A 17,224-nucleotide genomic window follows, 5' to 3' on the forward strand; every position below is an offset into this window, starting at 1 on the left:
AAGATCTCATCAAGTTTGTATTACTGTACACTATTGGCGTCTCTTCTGGGAAATAACTGAGTGAGCATCAAGCCACCAAGACCGAGAGGAATTTCGAAGGAAAAGGCCGAGGAAAAATGAACGAGCGCCATCGGCAAGGGCGCTCAGTAAATCACCGTATCTTCATTGTCCTCGACTACCTCCCCTCCATCATCTTCAGCTGCGCGGTGGTCTTCATGGGTTGAAGTTGATATTGAAGTGTCAGCTATTGGAGCGGCTTCGGGTTGAGGCTGTTCTGAGCCTTTTTCGTGGATCGTTTCGTTTGTTTCTTGGTCGACTTGCTCTTTCGGCGCCTCATTTTCACCATCCTTTTGTGGTTCTGATTGCTCTAGGTGTTCATTTTGCCCGTCCTGCTTTTTCGTCTCTTGTTGTTCCTCATCTCGCGCACCCCGCGAATCGAACTCTTCCACCTCTCGTGCGATTGTTGCCTCCGCTTCACGTATTTGGTTTTCGATGATTGCTTCATCTCCAGAGCGGAGCTCCCAGGGCTTATAGTACTACTCCAGAGTTATAACGTGCAACAGCCGCCCAGGCAGGGAAGAACATACCAGTACAGGTTCCGTCTTCGTCTTCAGAAAATGAGCGGTAGCGAGAAGACTGTTGTGACGAGTATGCATCTATGATAGAATCTCATTAGCATGTTTTCTCAGCTAAACTCTCGCGGACCTCACCAATTCCCTCTCGTAAAGCTTCTGCTCCCTCTTCCTCTGCGCCAGCCGCTCCTCCCGCCTGTTCTTCTTCAACTCCCCGTACTCCTCATCTTGTAACTTGAGTTTATCCTGCTGCTTCCGCTCAATATCTGCCCTCCGCCGTTGGGCTGCAGAGTTAGAGCTCTGCGAGAGTGTGCCCAGTAGAGAACCGAATAGTCGTTGTCCACGCTTGCGGTCCTCGTCCCTGCGCTTTCGTTCTGACTCTTGTGGCCCAGGTTTGGGGGGTGATGTTTGGCGATCTTTGCGTTGCTCGGGGCTTTGCTCGTTAGTCTGAGTACTGAGACGGCGCCGCTTTGAGTCTGGGTCGTGGTCTGTAATTGAGGATTGTCTGCGTTTGAGGCCGGGATCCGGGGAGGGAGGGTTGGAGTCTTGATCTGGGATTATCACCGCAGAGGCCAAGGATCTGAAGAAGGCTCAATTAATACTGCGCAGAACATGACGAGATTCAGAAAAGCGCATACCCTTCCGCCATAGCTAGTATTGGCTCGCGGCCGTTTGAGAAAGGAAGTGAGTAAGGTCGTAGATGGAAAAAGATCAATAATACAGGTAATACCAAGCAATGGACAGGAAGTTCGGTGCTATTACAAGCCCGATCAGAGAGTACAATGTAAATTGCAATTGAATGCGTAGATTGAAAGGGTGTTACTGTCGCGATAGAGCCGCAAAGTTCCAGTCCTCCCCGCGCACGGACCAACTTCCACCTTTGGCTGGCAGAAAAAGGTCCACGCCACGCCGTGGTTCCTGGCCGGACTTCTATCCCTCCTCTCACTCACTTTCCAACCCCTTCGATCAGCTTTGTCACGGCATCACTTGGCCATTTGTAATCAGTGATACTGCCAACAGACCTCTACTTCTTTTCTTGGTCTACACTTCAGTTTCTTTTTCCTCATCTCATCTCTCGCCGTCACCATGTCCCGCCATCATCCCGATCTCGTTATGTGCCGCAAGCAGCCTGGCATCTCCATCGGCCGCCTGTGCGACAAGTGCGACGGAAAGTGCCCCGTGTGCGACTCCTACGTGCGCCCGACAACGCTAGTCCGCATCTGCGACGAGTGCTCCTTCGGAAACTACCAAAACAAGTGCATCGTCTGCGGTGGCGAGGGAATCAGTGATGCGTTCTACTGCTTCGAATGTACGCGGCTGGAGAAGGATCGAGACGGGTGTCCGAAGATTATAAACTTGGGAAGTTCGAGGACGGATTTATTTTATCAAAAAAAGAGTTTCCGAAATCATTGATCTGGCGGCTGCTGTCCTGTGCCTGCCGCTGGGTGATTGCATTTGGGCCTACGATGTGCGGCGAGCTGATGCGCTTTTCTTCTACAATATTAGCGCTTCCGGCGGGAGTTACCCTTGATATGGTTGCTGGGAATATGAATGGAACTTGATTATAGGACGTGTGCATGGCTGTTCTACTTTAGGGCCGCGCACTCGAATTTCCAAGTACAGAGCTGCAAGCAACGAACGCGATTACCTCCCCGGCCGTCTCGGCTTCGCGAATCCTTGCCTGAGATTAGCGTTTTGTGGGGGGTGCACTTCTTCGTGAAGACGGTCACCGGTAACCTCGTCTGGGGTGCCAGCCTCAATCTATGTCTTCGTCAGCTTGTTTCAATCAACACTTTCGACTCGCCATACCTTCTTCGAGATATTCAGACCCTGCTCTTCAGCCACTTGGAGCGCATACATTCGCGAGCTGGCGTACAACATTCGCTCCTTGATCGACGACCCTGAAGGACAAGTATAGATAAAGATGACAACGTCGGAATCGGGATAGTGATAGAACGAGTAACGCGGTGAGGACGAGGAAATGTGTCTTTGGACGGACTCAGCATCGATGCCGGACTGGGCATCAGCAAGCTTGAGTGTCTCTGTTTTGACATCAATGGACTGGTAGATAGAGACCAACGTTAGCATCCTAGACCACCGCAAATAACACAAGTTTAGAAGAGAAAACTTACCACCTGTACCAAACCCCACGCCTGGAGGCCTGACAACGCCTGCTTTGCATCTTCATCCACCTGCATCTCAATGCGCATCCTGGATGGTCCCCGTCCAAAAGTCCCCCCAATGCCAATATCTCTCCCAGGCGTTCCGCTCCGAGCGGCTTCCTCCGCCCTCCGCACAGCCTCCAGTTCCCTCTCCTTCTCCCCCATTAGATCCTCCCGACGGTATCCTCCCTCACTGGTGCCATTCTTCTCGGCCTCCCTATCCTTCCACGCCTTCTCACCCACGACCTCATCCTCATCCGTAGCGAAGATCGTCTCCCCGAACTTCTCGCTGCCTAGTTCCCGAACCAGCGTCGCCCGTGTAGAGGCGAAAAGAGTCTTTGCGCGCACACCCGCATTCGAGGGTATATAAGTAAGCGCTACAAGCGATGGCGATGCGACGCCCGGTCGTCGAAGAAGGAGGTAGATAGGGGTCTTGGGTTCAAGCACGGATGACAATTGTGTGAGAGAGGGGTAGAAGGAGTTTCCGCCACCCGAGAAGGGGATTGTAGCGAGCGGCGTTAGACTCTCGGCGCTTATTGTTACAGGGAGGCAGAAGGCAGAGTTATCGGAAGCAAATTTCGCAAAAGCATCGTGCAGTTCTTGCGAGACTGTTTGATTGTTAGCATGATTCCGCAGCTGCTGTCGTAGGTGCTGGTTGAAGCTGGTGGTGGGGTACGTCACTGCGGTTGCGGGAGGGGGAATTACCTGAGATTCCGGACTGCATAATGAAGTATATACAGGCTGCAGTCTTTCTTTTGAATGATAGAATCAATGATAGGACCTGTAAGATGCAATGTTGTTCCCGAGCGAAGAGGCAGAAGCGGTGTGGTTGGTTAGCGGGGTTAAGATGGGGCTGACTCGGAGCTAAAGGAGGCAGGAGTGCGCTTTACTTCTCGCCTCTTCATTGAATCAGCCCAGCTGGGCGTTCGACAAGTCTTTGCTGCCACTTGCTGACTGCCTTGGATGGAGTTGCACTCAGGGATAATTGGGGACCGAGATGAATCCATTATCGACAGAGCCCCCGACTGATCCCATCGAACGTCGTCGGTGGCAGAGCCGTATCGCTCAACGCAGGTTTCGGCGTAAGTCACCCTACATCTCTCATATACAGAGTAGGGAGCTGTGATCTAACCTTTATTATGACTCAGAGAAGAAGAAACTTGAACAGAAAAATAAGGGCGACAGTGGCCATACAGGCCAACCGACCCGGACTGGCAGTCAAGCGCAAACCAAACCACCAGCTGATACACCTCTCGAGTCCACCATACCAGCCACATTTTCGCTAGCATGGAATGCAGACATTTTCGACGATGCCGCCCTGAATCTAGGGGTCCTTGATGACATCCTCAATAGCTCCAACCCTTCCGATACGCTGCTAAACGAGACGTTGTTTTCATCGAGGTTCGAGTCGTCTGGCTCAAGCACTTCTACGTCTGATGTTCCGATGGGGAATTCGTCTTTACCACCTCAGAAATCAATTCCTCACACAGGACCTGAAGCTCCCTCCAATTCTGCTGACCCCGTAAGCGGGGTTGCTTCACAAAACCCACCCAACACCGACACCGAGAATAACAAAGGCTGGCTTAACTCGATTCATATCGCCGCTCAGAAGGGTCACGAGCGGGTCCTCCGCGTGCTTTTGGAGCGTGGAAACTTAGATATAAACAGTATCGATAGTGATAATCGAACGGCCCTCTTTCACGCCGCGGTCGGAGGTCACAACAATGTCATACGCCTGTTACTTAGCCACGGGGCAAATATTGCACACTTGGATAATGATTACCGATCTGTACTGCACTGGACAACGCACTATCAGCGGCTCGAAGTGCTACAGACGTTGCTGGAACAGTGGCCAGAGAATGAGCTAGGCTCGTACATCAATGCGCATGACGGCCATGGGTGGACACCTCTGCATTTAGCTGTTGAACGGGGATTCGAAGAGGGGCTTTTGCTGCTTGTTCAGTACGGAGGAGATATATCTATGAGGGCTAGAAAATGCTGGTTAACCAATCGGGTCATCCCATTTGATTTGAATCACTTGCTCGCGCAAGACCCGGTGTTGGGGAAGTCGTGTTCATGGTCTTAGCAGCTATTTCTTCAACTCTAATATATAGAGGCTACGGCTTCATTTCTCATTGATATTCCTACACCGGGGATCAATTATCTCACCACAAAGCTGGCCACCGAGGGCTGATAGCTTCTCCATTGCGTCTAGCGTAAACAGACAGTTTGGCAGGCTTTGATTGATGCTTTCAATTATCGGACAGAAGACTAATATATTGCAATCTAATCTCTAGTTCTCTCACACTAAACAGTGATCTAAACTATCACCCGCTATGTGCTTCAGCATGATTCTCGCTAGCTGATAGTTTGAGACTTAACCACCATCTACCACGGCTCCTCCTTTCCAGTCCACTTCCACAACGTCCCCGAATGTGTTTTGTTGGTCGAAGCATCAATTACACTGAGCATGCCACCCGCACTCTCCTCGACAGTGATAGACGCTTTCTCGAGGTCAAGCAGATTTGCGGCGCGGTTGCCTATGTTGGTTTGGACAAAGCTTGTCTTTTGGTTAGCGCCATCGAATCACCAAGTTACAACTGGGCGACATACCCTGGGTCGATTGTCACGGCCGTTAGCCACGGCTCTTGAATGGAAACCGTTCTGGTAAACCAGTGCTGCACGACCTTGGTAGGGCCGTACGCAGCGTTTGGATAATGACCCGCGTTCCTGCTTCTTTAGTACAGAATCTGATCAACTTCTAAGACGAATCTCACTCACTATCACAAGTCAGCGAGAAACACTTAAAGCACGCAGAAGACTCTTACCGTCAAAAACGCAGCACTGGACCCGATGGTCACCCACTTAGGGTCCTTGGCCGCTTTCATAAAAGTGAAAAATGCCTGATACACCCGAACAAATCCCAAGACGTTGGTCTCGAAATGGGTCCTTAAATCGTCGACGAGAAGTTCTTCAAGCTTCGGCCACTTGAGCCCGATGCCCGCGTTCGCAATGAGAATGTCGATATGCTCGATTCCTTCGGATTTCAGTATCCGTGCCGCCTCCTCTGCATCCGTCGGCGAGGCCATGTCCAGCTTGACCACTTTGGCTGTTGTGCCTTGGGCAGTTGGAAGGTTGAGCAGCTCTGTCGATGTGGGGTCCTTAGGGTCCCGGTTCGCTGCGATGACCGTATGGTTGGGTTTCGCGAGGTAGAGCTCTAGCAGGCCGCGTCCGATGCCGCGGTTGGCGCCGGTGATGAGGACGAATGTTGGAGACATGACGGGAAATAATCAAGCTTGATTCTGGAAGTAGAATTTTGGTTAGAATAAAGTGGTCGATTCAAATTGATAGCTAGATCTATAAATGTAGTTGTAGCCGGGAACTGAGAACTATTATATATGTTGACTTACCCCGTTAGCTTACTCCCATCGATTCTCGACTTCTCTACATAATTGTCAATGTATTTCGTCGTCTTCACGGTCATGCTTACCTTTAGGGCACTTTGGATAGAGTCATGGGTAAGCGTAAGCATAAGCATAAGCGCCAAGACTTTCGCATGCTCTGTACGTAGCATAACTATGGGTCTATATCGCATGGCAGCCTACAATAAACAATCATATCCTGGAGTACGAAGGCTTCAGGATTAAATAAATGATAGTATACTGTTTATTCTGAACAAATAAAAGAAATTCGGATCAGGTATATACAACATCCTTCTTCAAAGTCGGGCTCATTCCAGACCAAACCCTAACTAACCGCCGATAACTATTATTCGGAGTAGATCCAACAAGAGCACCAGCAGCAAAATAAATAAGCAAAACAACGCCCCCGGCAATGCTCATGGTATCAAATGCTTTTCCGGCAGCATCTCACCCTCTCACTCTCCCTCGCTCAAACATACAACTGGCCAAGGAATGACTAGTCAATTGACTATTCCTCAAACTTCCCGCCCACGAAAGCCCAATTACTAGCCTCCAACTTCCCCTTTAAGTACTCATAGACAGTAAACGTAACCGCCTGACCAGGGGCAACCCTCATAACTCTCGGCGTGATACCCTTGTAAAACGCCCTCGCGCCCTCTTGCTTGAACATCTCGTTTGCGATAGCCATAATCCTGCTAACAGCCGACTGACCAGGCTCAGCCCTCGTCTTTTGCAACCTTGTTTTAATCGTGTCGATAGGCGCATTCGAGAACGGACCAACAGCACCTGAGATCAACCCGATAACAGTCGTCTGGTAAGAAGGCAATTGAGAGTTCGCGTACTCCGGTTGCGAGCGTTGCAGGAAGGCCTTTAGTTCTGTGTATGCTGTGAAGTTTGCTGCTTGGTTTGTACCCTGGCGGAGAGCGGTAAGGGAGACGCCGCGGTAGAGTGTTGAGAATCCTTCTTCCCTGATCACGGTGAAGAGGGCATGCGGGGCGGAGCGGTATTTCGGTGTGTCGAGGGGGTCGGCGAGGGAGTGGTGCTGTGCTTGAAGGCGGATCTTGACGACTTCCATGGGATTTACAACGGCCACGGCTTCGGTGACACCTGCGGCGAGACCGGCTGTGTTTTTCTCTGTTAGTATAGACTGCAACAAGGGCAATAGCGGTGGTGTGGGCGTACCGAGGAATGTAGCTTTACTGGTGACTGCGCCGGTTTGCTTATCTGCGAGCATCTGCTTGTACCATTCGTAAGAGGTGAATCGGATTGCCATCTTGGGGATGATGCCGCCGAGGACGGCGCCGAGACCCTTGTAGAGGCCCATGGCGGTTTCTTTCCGGACGATTTCCACGCCGGTGGTTATGAAGCCGCGGGGTTTGACCTGTACTGAGGTTAGGTTTTGCGTAGGACGGGAGCAGGAATACACTTGGGAAGTCCTCACACCCGGTGCTGTAGCTCGTCGTGACAGTTGCATGCGGACTTTGATTGTGTCTGAACTATTGTTAGTGGCCTGCCTGTTGACAATCACTGCGAATGCATACCTAGGGGATGACACACGAGGGCCTCCATCATACCAGCACCACCACCAGCTGTTCGATAATATTAGTATGGTATGGCATTGAAACAGCGAGGAAGCTCTACCAATCAGATTGACGGCTGGCGAGGCCGGTTTCTTGCCATTGCCTCCCTTAGCGGACATTGCGATTCGTATATAGATATTTTGTTCCTCTCACGAAGCTCACTAGCCCAGCGCGGTCTCCAGCTATACAAAGGAGAAGGAAAGGAAGGAAAGAACAATCTTAAGAAAAGCAAAGGAAAGAAAAGACTGAAGAGTCACGAGGACCAAAAAGAATAATAGCGACGATATCGGACGTTCACAAGGTGAATTCCCCCAGAATTAATGCGGAGAGATACGGAAGTATAAGTACCCTCGGCTGGACCGAGGATGAAAGCAAGCTGCTCGATTAAGAGTCAGAGCTTCGGATAAGACGATCATAGCCCGGGGACTCGGTTCCAGTGGCGGCTTTTGTCTCTGTCTTTTTTTTTGCACAGGGTAGACTAATTCTTAAGCTGGCAGGCGAGGCCGCGGAGGTGGAACGGGGAAGCGGAGACGGGGAGATGGACGAGCGGAAGGGTGCTCATCAGCACAACAGCTTAACCTCAGGTTAGTATGAGAATACGGACAGCCGAGAATATGTTCAGGATCTGATAATCAGATTATCTACAAAGCCTGGGAGTTAGTGCGAAATGCATCCGTTTTGAGAGTGGGATACGATGCTACTCTGGTGTCCGTTCTCATCATCATTACTGTACCCCAGGAGAATCGATGACCCCAGACTTCATGGCGCAGAACTCAAAAGAGAGCTCTCCCGGTGCGCTTCCGAAGTTCTGGCTTTGGTTCAGCGACGCTGATTCGGTCCCAGAAGACATGATCTCATCAACCAGGACGAGTCGAAGTTATCTAGAGGCATTCTGCATGTGACGGTGCTGGTCATTTCGACAACTCAGCTGCGCGTAGTTTATTAAGAAACCGGGTAGTGTCTACCGTATGGAAGCAACAGCAGCAGCTAGCTAGCTTGTGATTCTGCCTCAGCGACAGACCAACTAAGGGCTCTTGCAAGGGAAATGGGAGGACGCAAACGGGAGAATCCGGACCCCAGGAAAAATGACGTTTGCTCAGCCATGCCGAGGTTAATTCCGTTCTGGGAAGTGCCGACGGTACCTATGCACGCCAGTTTGTCGACACGGAGCTTATGCTGTGAGATATAGATCTGTTATAGAAACCGGAGTCTGAACTCCTGAAGCCTCTGGCTTTGTCATGTTCCCTTATAGTTCGTTAGCAGTCAGTAGTAATCATATATGTTACCCCAAAATTATGCGGAGTAACCACGACGTAGAGACTTACTAATCATCATCGGTTCATTTTTTATCCAGACTTTTTCCATCCAGAGTAATGGCCTGAGGCATCAAGAGTGAATTCCCTGTCTCTCTCCCAACAGATAAGCTTAGATATTAGTTCCGAGACGGCCATGTATCCTGTAGCGATCAGACTCTCTGTAAACGTTGACAGAGGGTTTACTTCGTGAGACGTTGATCAGGAATTGCACGATCTCGCTTGTCGGTGCTTGTCCGAGTGTAATTGATAGTTCTAGGTAATGACCCCATCGAAACCGAGAGACCCTTGATAGGTTTAGCCGACCTTGCGACATCAGCATCAAAATGACGACTGGCTGAAAACCGCCTTCCTGCTTTCTCGAATCCCTCGAGACGGTGATGGTGAAAACAATGAGGCCAGGGTCCATCGGTGGATCATTCTCCCTATCAATTCTTTATCGAACTTTATCACTGGCCTCGGCGAAACCGCCGATGCTATAATTCTCAGCCTTATATCCCAAGATTTCTCCACAAAATGAACTGAAGACCAAGCAAAACCTGAGCGCGAATATCAGATCCAGATGAGCCCTAGATCTCAGTCAAAAAAGGGGTTGTCTTTTCAATATGAGCGCCCCAGAGCCGTTATGGAAGCGCATCGGCGTGTTCATACTCCATCAATGGCTCATTATCGGGATCGGCCTCGCCTGTTTGCTCGGATATCTCTTCCCCAATGTCGCCAAACACGGCGGTGTAATTCGATCTGAGTACACTGTTCTCTATGGCGCCGTGGCGATTGTCTTCCTGATTTCCGGACTCAGTATACCGCAGGACAAGCTCGTTCGACAGTTGTTCAACTGGCGCCTTCACGCTCTGGTGCAGATTACCTCCTTCTTGTTTGTGCCCGCGGTCGTCCTTGCAGTAGTGCATGCGATACTGGCTGGTGACACGGAAGCGAAGATCGATCGCGCCATGTTGGCGGGGTTCATATTCACCGCTTGTATCCCAACCACGATTGCTTCGAATGTGGTCATGACGAGATCGGCGGGAGGAGACGATGCAGCTGCGCTGGTGGAGGTGCTGATTGCGAATATCCTGGGCCCGTTCGTCACGGCAGGATGGACAGTGACGCTGTTACCGAAGTCGGCAGAGTTCGATGTCTGGAGGGATCAGAATGGAGACTTGACGGCGATGTATCGGGACGTGTTTAAGCAGTTGGGGCTGGCTGTGTTGGTGCCGCTGGCTGTTGGGCAGCTAGTGAGGTATTTGTGGCCAAAACGGACGGGAGAGATTGTCCAAAAATATAGGATCGCAAAGATTGGGTCAGCTTGTTTGCTCCTTATGATTTGGTGAGTTAGTTTAGAGACAAGGTGGAAGGAGAAACTGTTCTTACCATCATGTCTAGGACGACATTCTCATCCTGCTTCGCCACCGGAGCCCTGCAGGATCTCTCAACTGAGAGCATCCTATTTGTCGTGTTCTTCAATATCGCTCTATACGTTTTTCTAACGGCCATATGCTTCTTTCTCTCGCGACCTCCCCAGTCCCTTTGCCTGCGGACAACATTTGGCAAGTGGCATGTCTTCAGGCAGATACCCCCGGAAGAGACCATTGCTGTTTGTTTCTGTGGCCCTGCAAAGAGTACGGCGCTTGGTATCCCACTGCTATACGCGATGTGGACGCCGGTCGACCTGTTCATAAAGTCAAAAACATCAGTACCCGTCCTGCTATACACGACGGAGCAGTTGTTTGCAGCTCACTTCTTCGTTCAGGCGTTCCGATGGTGGAAGCGGAGGATCGAGAAGCAGCGCGAATGCGAGGAGGCAGGTGAAGCTGGGCCTCTGTCCACATCGGTATCGGAGATAACGAATCCAGAGGTAGTTGGAACTGGAAATGAACCGAAGTCGAGTGCTGCTTGATGAGATGGCACGTGATATATGAAAGTGATGCCTTCAAAATTGTTTGAGAAGATACCCAGTAGCATTTTCGTGGCATATTTGCCGGTGTCATTCATTCGTATGTAAATATACATGCAGAAGGATATATATCACAAGCCAGCCTCGGAGTACCAATGCGTAGCATGAACCGAAACAAAACAAAAGAGACATCAAATATAGCTGACTTTCACACCCATCCCGACAGTCCCCCTGATCTTCTGCCAACCAGAGCCAGCTATCCTCCGAATCCGCTCGCGAACGTTCGGCTTGTTGAGGGCGAATAGAAGACCCAGCAAAAATAGCAATGACCGGACGAACGACAGGGGGTTATTAGATATTGATTTTCCCAGGTACTGCACGAGATTTCGTAGCACTGTAACGAGGGCCTGCGATTGTCTTGCCCTTGTTTCGGGCTTCTCTGATTTTTTGAGATTCTTGGAGTTGGGCGGAGACATAGCTCCTCGCGACGAAGAGCCGGCTTTGCTGCTCCCGGGCTTTTCGGCACTCTTTTTTCCTCTGATACTCCCATTCGGATTTGTCTTTTCGATCCCATAGTCCACCTCACTACCGCTGCGCCTGTGGCCCTTCTGTTGTGAAGCTCGTTCTGCAGCTGCCGATTCCTCTGCCTTCTGGCGCTCTGCTTCTTGTAGTTGCCTCTCTAGTTCTGCATCTTTTTCGCGTTGCAGAGCTGCAGCGCGCAGCTTCCCTTGTTCTTTTTCCTCCTTAAGACCGTCCAGCGTCTGCAAAAATAGTTCCTTTCGCTCGTCGTCGAGCACCTCACTGAGGTTGATGAACTCGCGAGCATAGTCCCACTCTTCGTTCCGTGGAAGCACGTGAAGCGTGAAGAGTTCAATTAATCGAACTCGCGCGGCAAGATCTTTTGGCGTATCTGTACCACCCTTGATGTGGCGTCGCTGTGAGCTTGTGGGACTCTGTAGGTGCTCTTCAATATCGAGGTTTGGTTGTCCGTACGAGGAGAGGTATGTTTCGAGGCGTTGCTGGTTAACGGTTTGTGACGGGGAATGGTTTAGAAGAAGAGTGCCCCTGGCAAACGGCTTGTTAGTAATTGATAGCGCCTGGTGTCGGGATCACTCACAGATTATATACGACCTCGGCATCTACCGATCCCTCTCGGCCTTGATAACCCGTCTGTACAACCTTCTCCCAAATAGCTCCGTCGCGAACCTGTGTTGAGATGTCCTTCCATTCCTTTTGCCCAATTGTCCGCTTTCCTTCTTCTGGCCCGAGATCGATGATTGCGCTTAAAAGTGTGACGTATAAATTCCAAACTTTGATCCGCCAGGTGGCAGGAACTGTAGCGATCGCCGAGGGCGAATCGGTGCCATTGACTTCATTATCGACATTGCTGCTTTTTGTGGGGATGACTGGTTCTAATGACTCAAGCGCTTCTTGCAGTCGACGTGTTAAGAAGAGCTGTGAGGCTTTCTTGTATGTCTTTGAGCAGAGCTTCGACGGAGATAGGATGGAGGAAGAGGACGCCGACATGTATGCATCGTCGGCCATGTTCACCGCCAAAGATGGGGTAAACTGAAGGAGGTAAGAAGTGGATTCGTCGAGGAGCTCAAGGCTATTGCGAAAACAAAGAAAATAAGGGTAAAAAGGTATAGATTGATGTAAATGATTGAAAGAGCTCTGTGGAGGTGAACAGTGAGTTGGAGGACCGGGTTAGGAGCGCGGGTTGCTTTTCCCTCGGCTCGGCCTCATGTCTGGGGTTGGTCCAGCTCCTGTCACGGGACTTCTCCGGATCGCCTATCTTGGCATCGCCATCTCACTTCATCATCAACCTCCCAGGTACGAATGGCTTCTTTAGCGGAAGAGCAGCCTTATCAGTGATCCAGGAGGTAAAGACGGGATTTTGGAGACATTATTATCCGACTACCTACCAGTCGCTTTTCAATCACCACTACGGTCATTTCAATTCAGTGCTGCGTTCAGTCTACATTCACATTTACGTAGATTAGACTTATCCCATTGCTTTTACTTCTAGTTCTACTGGCTCCTACTTTCATTCCATACTCATATACCCATCATGGACGTCACCGCGCAGACATTCCCTTACCACCTCGCGAGGATGCTGGAGGATCTTGCATCCTCAGTGTTTGTCGCCATTGACTTGGAGTTCTCCGGGATATTCCAACCCCCGCAAGGAAGAGCCGGCCGTCCGCAGAGCTTACAGACCCGATACGAAGAGGTCAAGGATGCTGCTAGTATGTACCAGATTATTCAAGTTGGCTTGACGTTTTGTCATGAGGACACCGAGGCAGGTCAGACCTACAATACCTTTTCACTAGTTGGGAAAACCGCGTACTGAGACCTGCTTAGCGAAATACTCACTAAAGCCGTATAATCTATTTCTGAACCCAATCATCGACCGGAGGCTGGAAGTTGAGCGGAATTGGTCAATGCAGAGTAGCGGCATGTATATCTTGCTTCTTCCATTGACGGGACTGACTCTTTGTAGCAATCGAGTTTCTACTTGAGCACAAGTTCAATATGGACTCATTGTACAGAACCGGAGTGCAGTATATATCCAGATCAGAGGAGGCGCAGGCCGTTGCCAAAGCTGTTCAAAGGCAGACCCAGACAAACCCAGCTACCTCACTAGATGTCAAAGACACGGATCTTGAATCGCTTGGATTTCTCAACTCTGTTAGGCGGCTTCTTGATGACTGGCTGGCTCTTGGTGATGTACGTTTCCAGCACCACTCATGCGACTGACCTAACAATCTACAGAAACGCAGTGATCATCTCAATGTTCCGCCACCATCCCGGGAAATCAATGCGCAAGGACTCAAGGCCATGCCGTCCGTACTGAACAGATTCCAGAAAAGATTAGTGCATCAGCTTGTTGAGGTGGAATATGCTGGCCTTGTGACCATTAGCAGACCGACGTTCATTCAGATCATCGAGTACAACGAGGAGCGTGAGAAAACGATCCAGGACCAGCGCGTGCAACGTGTGCAAGAGCGAGCCTGGAAAGAAACAGGGTTCAGATGGATCGCCGAGGCTCTGGCTGGAGGCGATCTCACGAACCTGAGTCACAACCATTTCCCCGGTATCAGAGCCAACACTGCACCAAAGGAGCAAGGCGAGACGCTCAATGAGTTTGTGGATGACTTCAAGCAGCGTTTGAAGTCTCATCGGCCTGTGCTAGTTGGCCATAACCTCTTCACCGACCTAATATACTTTTTCCGCTGCTTTTTTGGACCACTGCCAGACCGTGTCGAGGAGTTTCAATCCATGGTGTACGAGCATTTTCCGGTTCTGATAGATACGAAATACCTTGCGACACACGACTGCGGATCGATCAATCCCACATCATCTTTGCAAGAGATCAATAACAGTCTATTGAAAATGCCGAAGCCGGAAATGAGTATGTGAAACTTCATACCGGATGGCGATACGTACTGATATTTTGCAGGCATACACCCACACTTTGCGAGGTATCAGCTGGAAAAGGTCGACCATGAAGCAGGCTATGACAGTCTGCTTACCGCTCAAGTCTTCATCAGACTTTCAGCGCAGCTCGGCAAGGGAAATCAGAGTGTGCTAGACCCGCAGTCACCATCATTCGAACCTCGAAAAAGACAAGTCGATCTCAACAACCAATTTGCCCAGCTTCAAGTACAAGACGGCAGCGAAGGACCAGAGGACACATCCAGCCTTGGAAGCGATGAGGTCCTAGGAGAAGAAAACAGCCCAGGGGACGCGAAACGCAAGGCCAAGCGAGGCCTCCTGATCCCCAGACGAGATTTTCATTTTTGGAAAATCTATGGCAATAAGCTACGTGTCTTTGGATCCGAAGAGAGGGTGTGTCATATTGGCTGAAAGACCAATACCCAAGGTCTGGAGTTTTGAGGCATCTACGATTTGATAGATTCAGATAGCAAAAAGCAATCTGAAGCCATTCCGAGTCAAACGGGACTTGTGCGCAGCGTCTATCTAACCGTACACCTTAGTTCAAGAAGGTACCGCTAGCGAAAAAAGGCTGCCAACAATCTCTCTGAGCACCGGAAAAATGACCGACTGGTTGTAGAAGAAACTAAACGCAGTGATGATAAGGAATGGTGCTGTGGAGAGAAAAAGGAAAGAGAATTGGGAGCACGAAAATTTGTAGAGAAGTAGGTGAGCAGTCACGTGTGGACTTAACCTGTTGTGGATTAGTTCCAGGCCCTGAGTCCGGAGCAAAACAGGTGACCGCCAACTTTTCTTGCATGGACAGATCGGAGTGAACTGTTGACCAAATCGCCCACAGCACTTGGAGATGTCTTCGGGATCCAATGGCGCCAGGCGCATAGCCTCGATATTGCGTATGTAAACCTCTATCCACTTCTGGAGAAATACCTCTAATGCTCACTTCCGCAGGACCGTCAGTCGCCGAACAACGAGTATGCAGAAGCTGTCAAGACACATTTGTCCGTCGCAATTATTCTTCAGCCGCCACGCCAATCAATCCTGAATCCTCCTCCGCGTCCTCTACGTTCCCCGTCGTGGGCCCTAAATACGCCATTAATGCAGGCGTGCTCCTTTCCCGCGCTCCCCAAATCACACGCGATCTCACCGATTTCGAGAAAGCATTCTACTTCTACCAGAAACGTCTCAACGAGCGATTGACCCTTCCCTTTACAAAATACTTCTATTTCAAGCGTGGAACACCTGCGGACGAGGACTGGAAGAAGAAGATTAAGGAGCGTAAAACGCCCGCGCGCGATGTCGGAAACTATAATGCCTACTCGCAGGAGGCTTGGAACGATGAACTCCTCGTTGGAGCAAAGGAGTCGGAGCCGGACCACATGGTTGAGTCACTTATTCTAGATGCTGAGAGCACGGCCAACAACACGTCTCAAGATACGAGTAAGAAGGAGGAGATTCCGAGACCGTATCCCAGGGTGACAGAGGCGGATAAGAAGGGTGACACCCGGAGTCTTGACAGGGCTCTCCAGAGGACTCTTTACCTGCTTGTTCAGCACAAAGAGGGGTACTGGAAGCTTCCTAGCTCGCCTCTTGTTGGGGATGAAACTCTTCGGCTGGTATGTCTCCTCCCTAAATCTGGCAACCTTTGCTGACCATTGATATCAGGCCGCTGAGCGTACCCTTGAAGAATCGGCCGGTGTCAACATGAACACCTTCATGGTCGGCTACCATCCCGTGGGCCACTACGTCTACAATGCGGTGGTAAAGCGCAAGACCGACGAGACAACCGGAGTCACGCTTGCTGGCGAGAAGACCTTCTTCATGAAAGGCCGCATTATGGCTGGACAGGCCGATCTCTCTGCCAACGTCCAAAATCTCCAGGATTTCAAATGGTTGGCAAAGGAGGAGATTGCGAAGTACGTGCTGCCGCCATACTACGCAAGCATCAAGAACATGCTGGCTGAGCGGTGAACAATTTCTCTTGCGGAGATAGTGTGAGCGTTTAGGTAGAGAAGGTGTAGGATAGAGTGGCTCGTGGAGATGTGCATATATTCGAGTTTATCATGTCATGTATAACTAGCTTTCATCTTAACAGTTTATTTACAACACCTTAAAACCTCAGGTCCGTTCAATTGTCCCAATGATACCTACACCTAAACGCCATGCCAACCCAAAAATCTTACCTTCCAGCCAAAAAAATCATTTCAGGTTGAACTTCTGCCCCTGCACTACAGGTTGATCTTTACCCGACTTCCCCGTCAAGCTCTTCCCACACATCGGACACGCTATAGATCAGTTAGAAATTAACCTCTTGAAACACCTGCCGATAGCTAAATAACGTATTGAATATAGACTCACCATTTTTCTGATAAGCACACCTCTGACAGAACTTCCTCCCCTGCTCCGTCTTCGTCTTGCACATCTCACAAGAAGACGAATACGCCGCGTACGGGTTTTTCGCCTTCGCACTAAGCAGCTTATTCTGTCAACCCATTAGCGAACATCCCTACAAGCCTTCCCTTTTCAAAAACTTGGACATAAGAAAAGAGAGAAGAAAAGTAAGAACAAACCTTCGAAATCCCCGTGCCCCCTAACGTCGGCTTCGATTTACTTGCTGACGCTGTACCGACACCTCCACTTCCACTCCCACTTCCAGCCCCGGCACCTGACGACGTCGAGGGAGACCCATAATACATCTCACTCTTGCGTTTCACGCCTGGAGTGGCGAGCTCGGTTTGTTTTAGTTTTCGTTGGCATTTGGCGCAGACCATTTTCGCCTTTGTTTCTGTTTTTTGCTTTTTGTTGTGGGGTTGCGTTTGTGGCGA

General features: G+C 50.2%; 10 protein-coding genes across 10 annotated transcripts; 4 read left to right on the forward strand and 6 right to left on the reverse strand.

Moving 5' to 3' along the window:
* Window positions 1-22: 22 nt before the first annotated feature.
* Window positions 23-1,365, reverse strand: BJY04DRAFT_184685 (pinin family protein). Its single transcript, XM_073710655.1, has 4 exons — window positions 1,211-1,365; window positions 711-1,152; window positions 588-656; window positions 23-536 (listed from the first exon to the last, which is right to left on the reverse strand). Exons 1-4 carry the CDS (start codon window positions 1,219-1,221, stop codon window positions 144-146), a joined length of 915 nt encoding a protein of 304 aa, XP_073573275.1. The 5' UTR covers window positions 1,222-1,365; the 3' UTR covers window positions 23-143.
* Window positions 1,366-1,511: 146 nt separating this feature from the next.
* BJY04DRAFT_184686 (PHF5 family protein) lies at window positions 1,512-2,699 on the forward strand. The gene has a single exon (XM_073710656.1). The coding sequence runs from the start codon at window positions 1,659-1,661 to the stop codon at window positions 1,983-1,985; it is 327 nt and encodes a 108-aa protein (XP_073573276.1). The 5' UTR covers window positions 1,512-1,658; the 3' UTR covers window positions 1,986-2,699.
* On the reverse strand, window positions 2,101-3,549 carry BJY04DRAFT_25882 (twinfilin). Its single transcript, XM_073720029.1, has 4 exons — window positions 3,440-3,549; window positions 2,705-3,342; window positions 2,382-2,633; window positions 2,101-2,333 (listed from the first exon to the last, which is right to left on the reverse strand). Exons 1-4 carry the CDS (start codon window positions 3,456-3,458, stop codon window positions 2,217-2,219), a joined length of 1,026 nt encoding a protein of 341 aa, XP_073573277.1. The 5' UTR covers window positions 3,459-3,549; the 3' UTR covers window positions 2,101-2,216.
* Window positions 3,550-3,630: 81 nt separating this feature from the next.
* Window positions 3,631-4,867, forward strand: BJY04DRAFT_25890 (ankyrin repeat-containing domain protein). The gene is made up of 2 exons (XM_073720030.1): window positions 3,631-3,816; window positions 3,883-4,867. Exons 1-2 carry the CDS (start codon window positions 3,732-3,734, stop codon window positions 4,818-4,820), a joined length of 1,023 nt encoding a protein of 340 aa, XP_073573278.1. The 5' UTR covers window positions 3,631-3,731; the 3' UTR covers window positions 4,821-4,867.
* A 255-nt stretch (window positions 4,868-5,122) lies between these two features.
* On the reverse strand, window positions 5,123-6,012 carry BJY04DRAFT_216285 (uncharacterized protein; the record flags this gene model as incomplete). The annotated part of the gene is made up of 3 exons (XM_073715702.1): window positions 5,123-5,294; window positions 5,348-5,464; window positions 5,600-6,012. 3 exons carry the CDS (start codon window positions 6,010-6,012, stop codon window positions 5,123-5,125), a joined length of 702 nt encoding a protein of 233 aa, XP_073573279.1.
* A 365-nt stretch (window positions 6,013-6,377) lies between these two features.
* Window positions 6,378-8,168, reverse strand: BJY04DRAFT_25916 (putative succinate:fumarate antiporter (Acr1)). Its single transcript, XM_073720032.1, has 4 exons — window positions 7,798-8,168; window positions 7,698-7,745; window positions 7,339-7,647; window positions 6,378-7,278 (listed from the first exon to the last, which is right to left on the reverse strand). Exons 1-4 carry the CDS (start codon window positions 7,853-7,855, stop codon window positions 6,665-6,667), a joined length of 1,029 nt encoding a protein of 342 aa, XP_073573280.1. The 5' UTR covers window positions 7,856-8,168; the 3' UTR covers window positions 6,378-6,664.
* A 1,388-nt stretch (window positions 8,169-9,556) lies between these two features.
* On the forward strand, window positions 9,557-11,073 carry BJY04DRAFT_25953 (uncharacterized protein). The gene is made up of 2 exons (XM_073720033.1): window positions 9,557-10,376; window positions 10,433-11,073. Exons 1-2 carry the CDS (start codon window positions 9,655-9,657, stop codon window positions 10,944-10,946), a joined length of 1,236 nt encoding a protein of 411 aa, XP_073573281.1. The 5' UTR covers window positions 9,557-9,654; the 3' UTR covers window positions 10,947-11,073.
* pex26 lies at window positions 10,758-12,751 on the reverse strand. Its single transcript, XM_073720034.1, has 2 exons — window positions 12,061-12,751; window positions 10,758-12,008 (listed from the first exon to the last, which is right to left on the reverse strand). The coding sequence occupies exons 1-2, from the start codon at window positions 12,486-12,488 to the stop codon at window positions 11,135-11,137; spliced, it is 1,302 nt and encodes a 433-aa protein (XP_073573282.1). The 5' UTR covers window positions 12,489-12,751; the 3' UTR covers window positions 10,758-11,134.
* Window positions 12,752-13,014: 263 nt separating this feature from the next.
* BJY04DRAFT_206400 (ribonuclease H-like domain-containing protein) lies at window positions 13,015-16,370 on the forward strand (the record flags this gene model as incomplete). The annotated part of the gene is made up of 7 exons (XM_073713706.1): window positions 13,015-13,249; window positions 13,308-13,400; window positions 13,447-13,673; window positions 13,719-14,358; window positions 14,407-14,797; window positions 15,382-16,015; window positions 16,065-16,370. The coding sequence occupies 7 exons, from the start codon at window positions 13,015-13,017 to the stop codon at window positions 16,368-16,370; spliced, it is 2,526 nt and encodes an 841-aa protein (XP_073573283.1).
* A 228-nt stretch (window positions 16,371-16,598) lies between these two features.
* Window positions 16,599-17,170, reverse strand: BJY04DRAFT_216290 (cysteine-rich PDZ-binding protein; the record flags this gene model as incomplete). Its single annotated transcript, XM_073715703.1, has 3 exons — window positions 16,599-16,684; window positions 16,758-16,881; window positions 16,970-17,170. The coding sequence occupies 3 exons, from the start codon at window positions 17,168-17,170 to the stop codon at window positions 16,599-16,601; spliced, it is 411 nt and encodes a 136-aa protein (XP_073573284.1).
* Between the last annotated feature and the right edge of the window lie 54 nt (window positions 17,171-17,224).

This window comes from Aspergillus karnatakaensis (genome assembly GCF_047715665.1).
Source record: "Aspergillus karnatakaensis strain CBS 102800 unplaced genomic scaffold BJY04scaffold_14, whole genome shotgun sequence".
Taxonomy (NCBI): Eukaryota; Fungi; Ascomycota; class Eurotiomycetes; order Eurotiales; family Aspergillaceae; genus Aspergillus; species Aspergillus karnatakaensis.

Bases quoted from the DNA above. Each gene is read 5' to 3' on its own strand.
- BJY04DRAFT_25953 (XM_073720033.1), top strand. From the start codon at position 9,655: ATGAGCGCCCCAGAGCCGTTATGGAAGCGCATCGGCGTGTTCATACTC. The intron at 10,377-10,432 runs GTGAGTTAGTTT...CATCATGTCTAG, and splicing joins TGTTTGCTCCTTATGATTTG to GACGACATTCTCATCCTGCT.
- pex26 (XM_073720034.1), bottom strand. From the start codon at position 12,488: ATGGCCGACGATGCATACATGTCGGCGTCCTCTTCCTCCATCCTATCT. The intron at 12,009-12,060 runs GTGAGTGATCCC...GCCGTTTGCCAG, and splicing joins GCCGAGGTCGTATATAATCT to GGGCACTCTTCTTCTAAACC.
- BJY04DRAFT_184686 (XM_073710656.1), top strand. From the start codon at position 1,659: ATGTCCCGCCATCATCCCGATCTCGTTATGTGCCGCAAGCAGCCTGGC.
- BJY04DRAFT_184685 (XM_073710655.1), bottom strand. The intron at 657-710 runs GTGAGGTCCGCG...ATTCTATCATAG, and splicing joins AGCTTTACGAGAGGGAATTG to ATGCATACTCGTCACAACAG. The intron at 537-587 runs GTATGTTCTTCC...ACTCTGGAGTAG, and splicing joins CGAAGACGGAACCTGTACTG to TACTATAAGCCCTGGGAGCT.
- BJY04DRAFT_25916 (XM_073720032.1), bottom strand. From the start codon at position 7,855: ATGTCCGCTAAGGGAGGCAATGGCAAGAAACCGGCCTCGCCAGCCGTC. The intron at 7,648-7,697 runs GTATGCATTCGC...ACAATAGTTCAG, and splicing joins CCTCGTGTGTCATCCCCTAG to ACACAATCAAAGTCCGCATG. The intron at 7,279-7,338 runs GTACGCCCACAC...AGAAAAACACAG, and splicing joins CAGTAAAGCTACATTCCTCG to CCGGTCTCGCCGCAGGTGTC.
- BJY04DRAFT_25890 (XM_073720030.1), top strand. From the start codon at position 3,732: ATGAATCCATTATCGACAGAGCCCCCGACTGATCCCATCGAACGTCGT. The intron at 3,817-3,882 runs GTAAGTCACCCT...ATTATGACTCAG, and splicing joins CGCTCAACGCAGGTTTCGGC to AGAAGAAGAAACTTGAACAG.
- BJY04DRAFT_25882 (XM_073720029.1), bottom strand. The intron at 2,634-2,704 runs GTAAGTTTTCTC...TCTATCTACCAG, and splicing joins CGTGGGGTTTGGTACAGGTG to TCCATTGATGTCAAAACAGA. The intron at 2,334-2,381 runs GTATGGCGAGTC...ACGAAGACATAG, and splicing joins GTCTGAATATCTCGAAGAAG to ATTGAGGCTGGCACCCCAGA.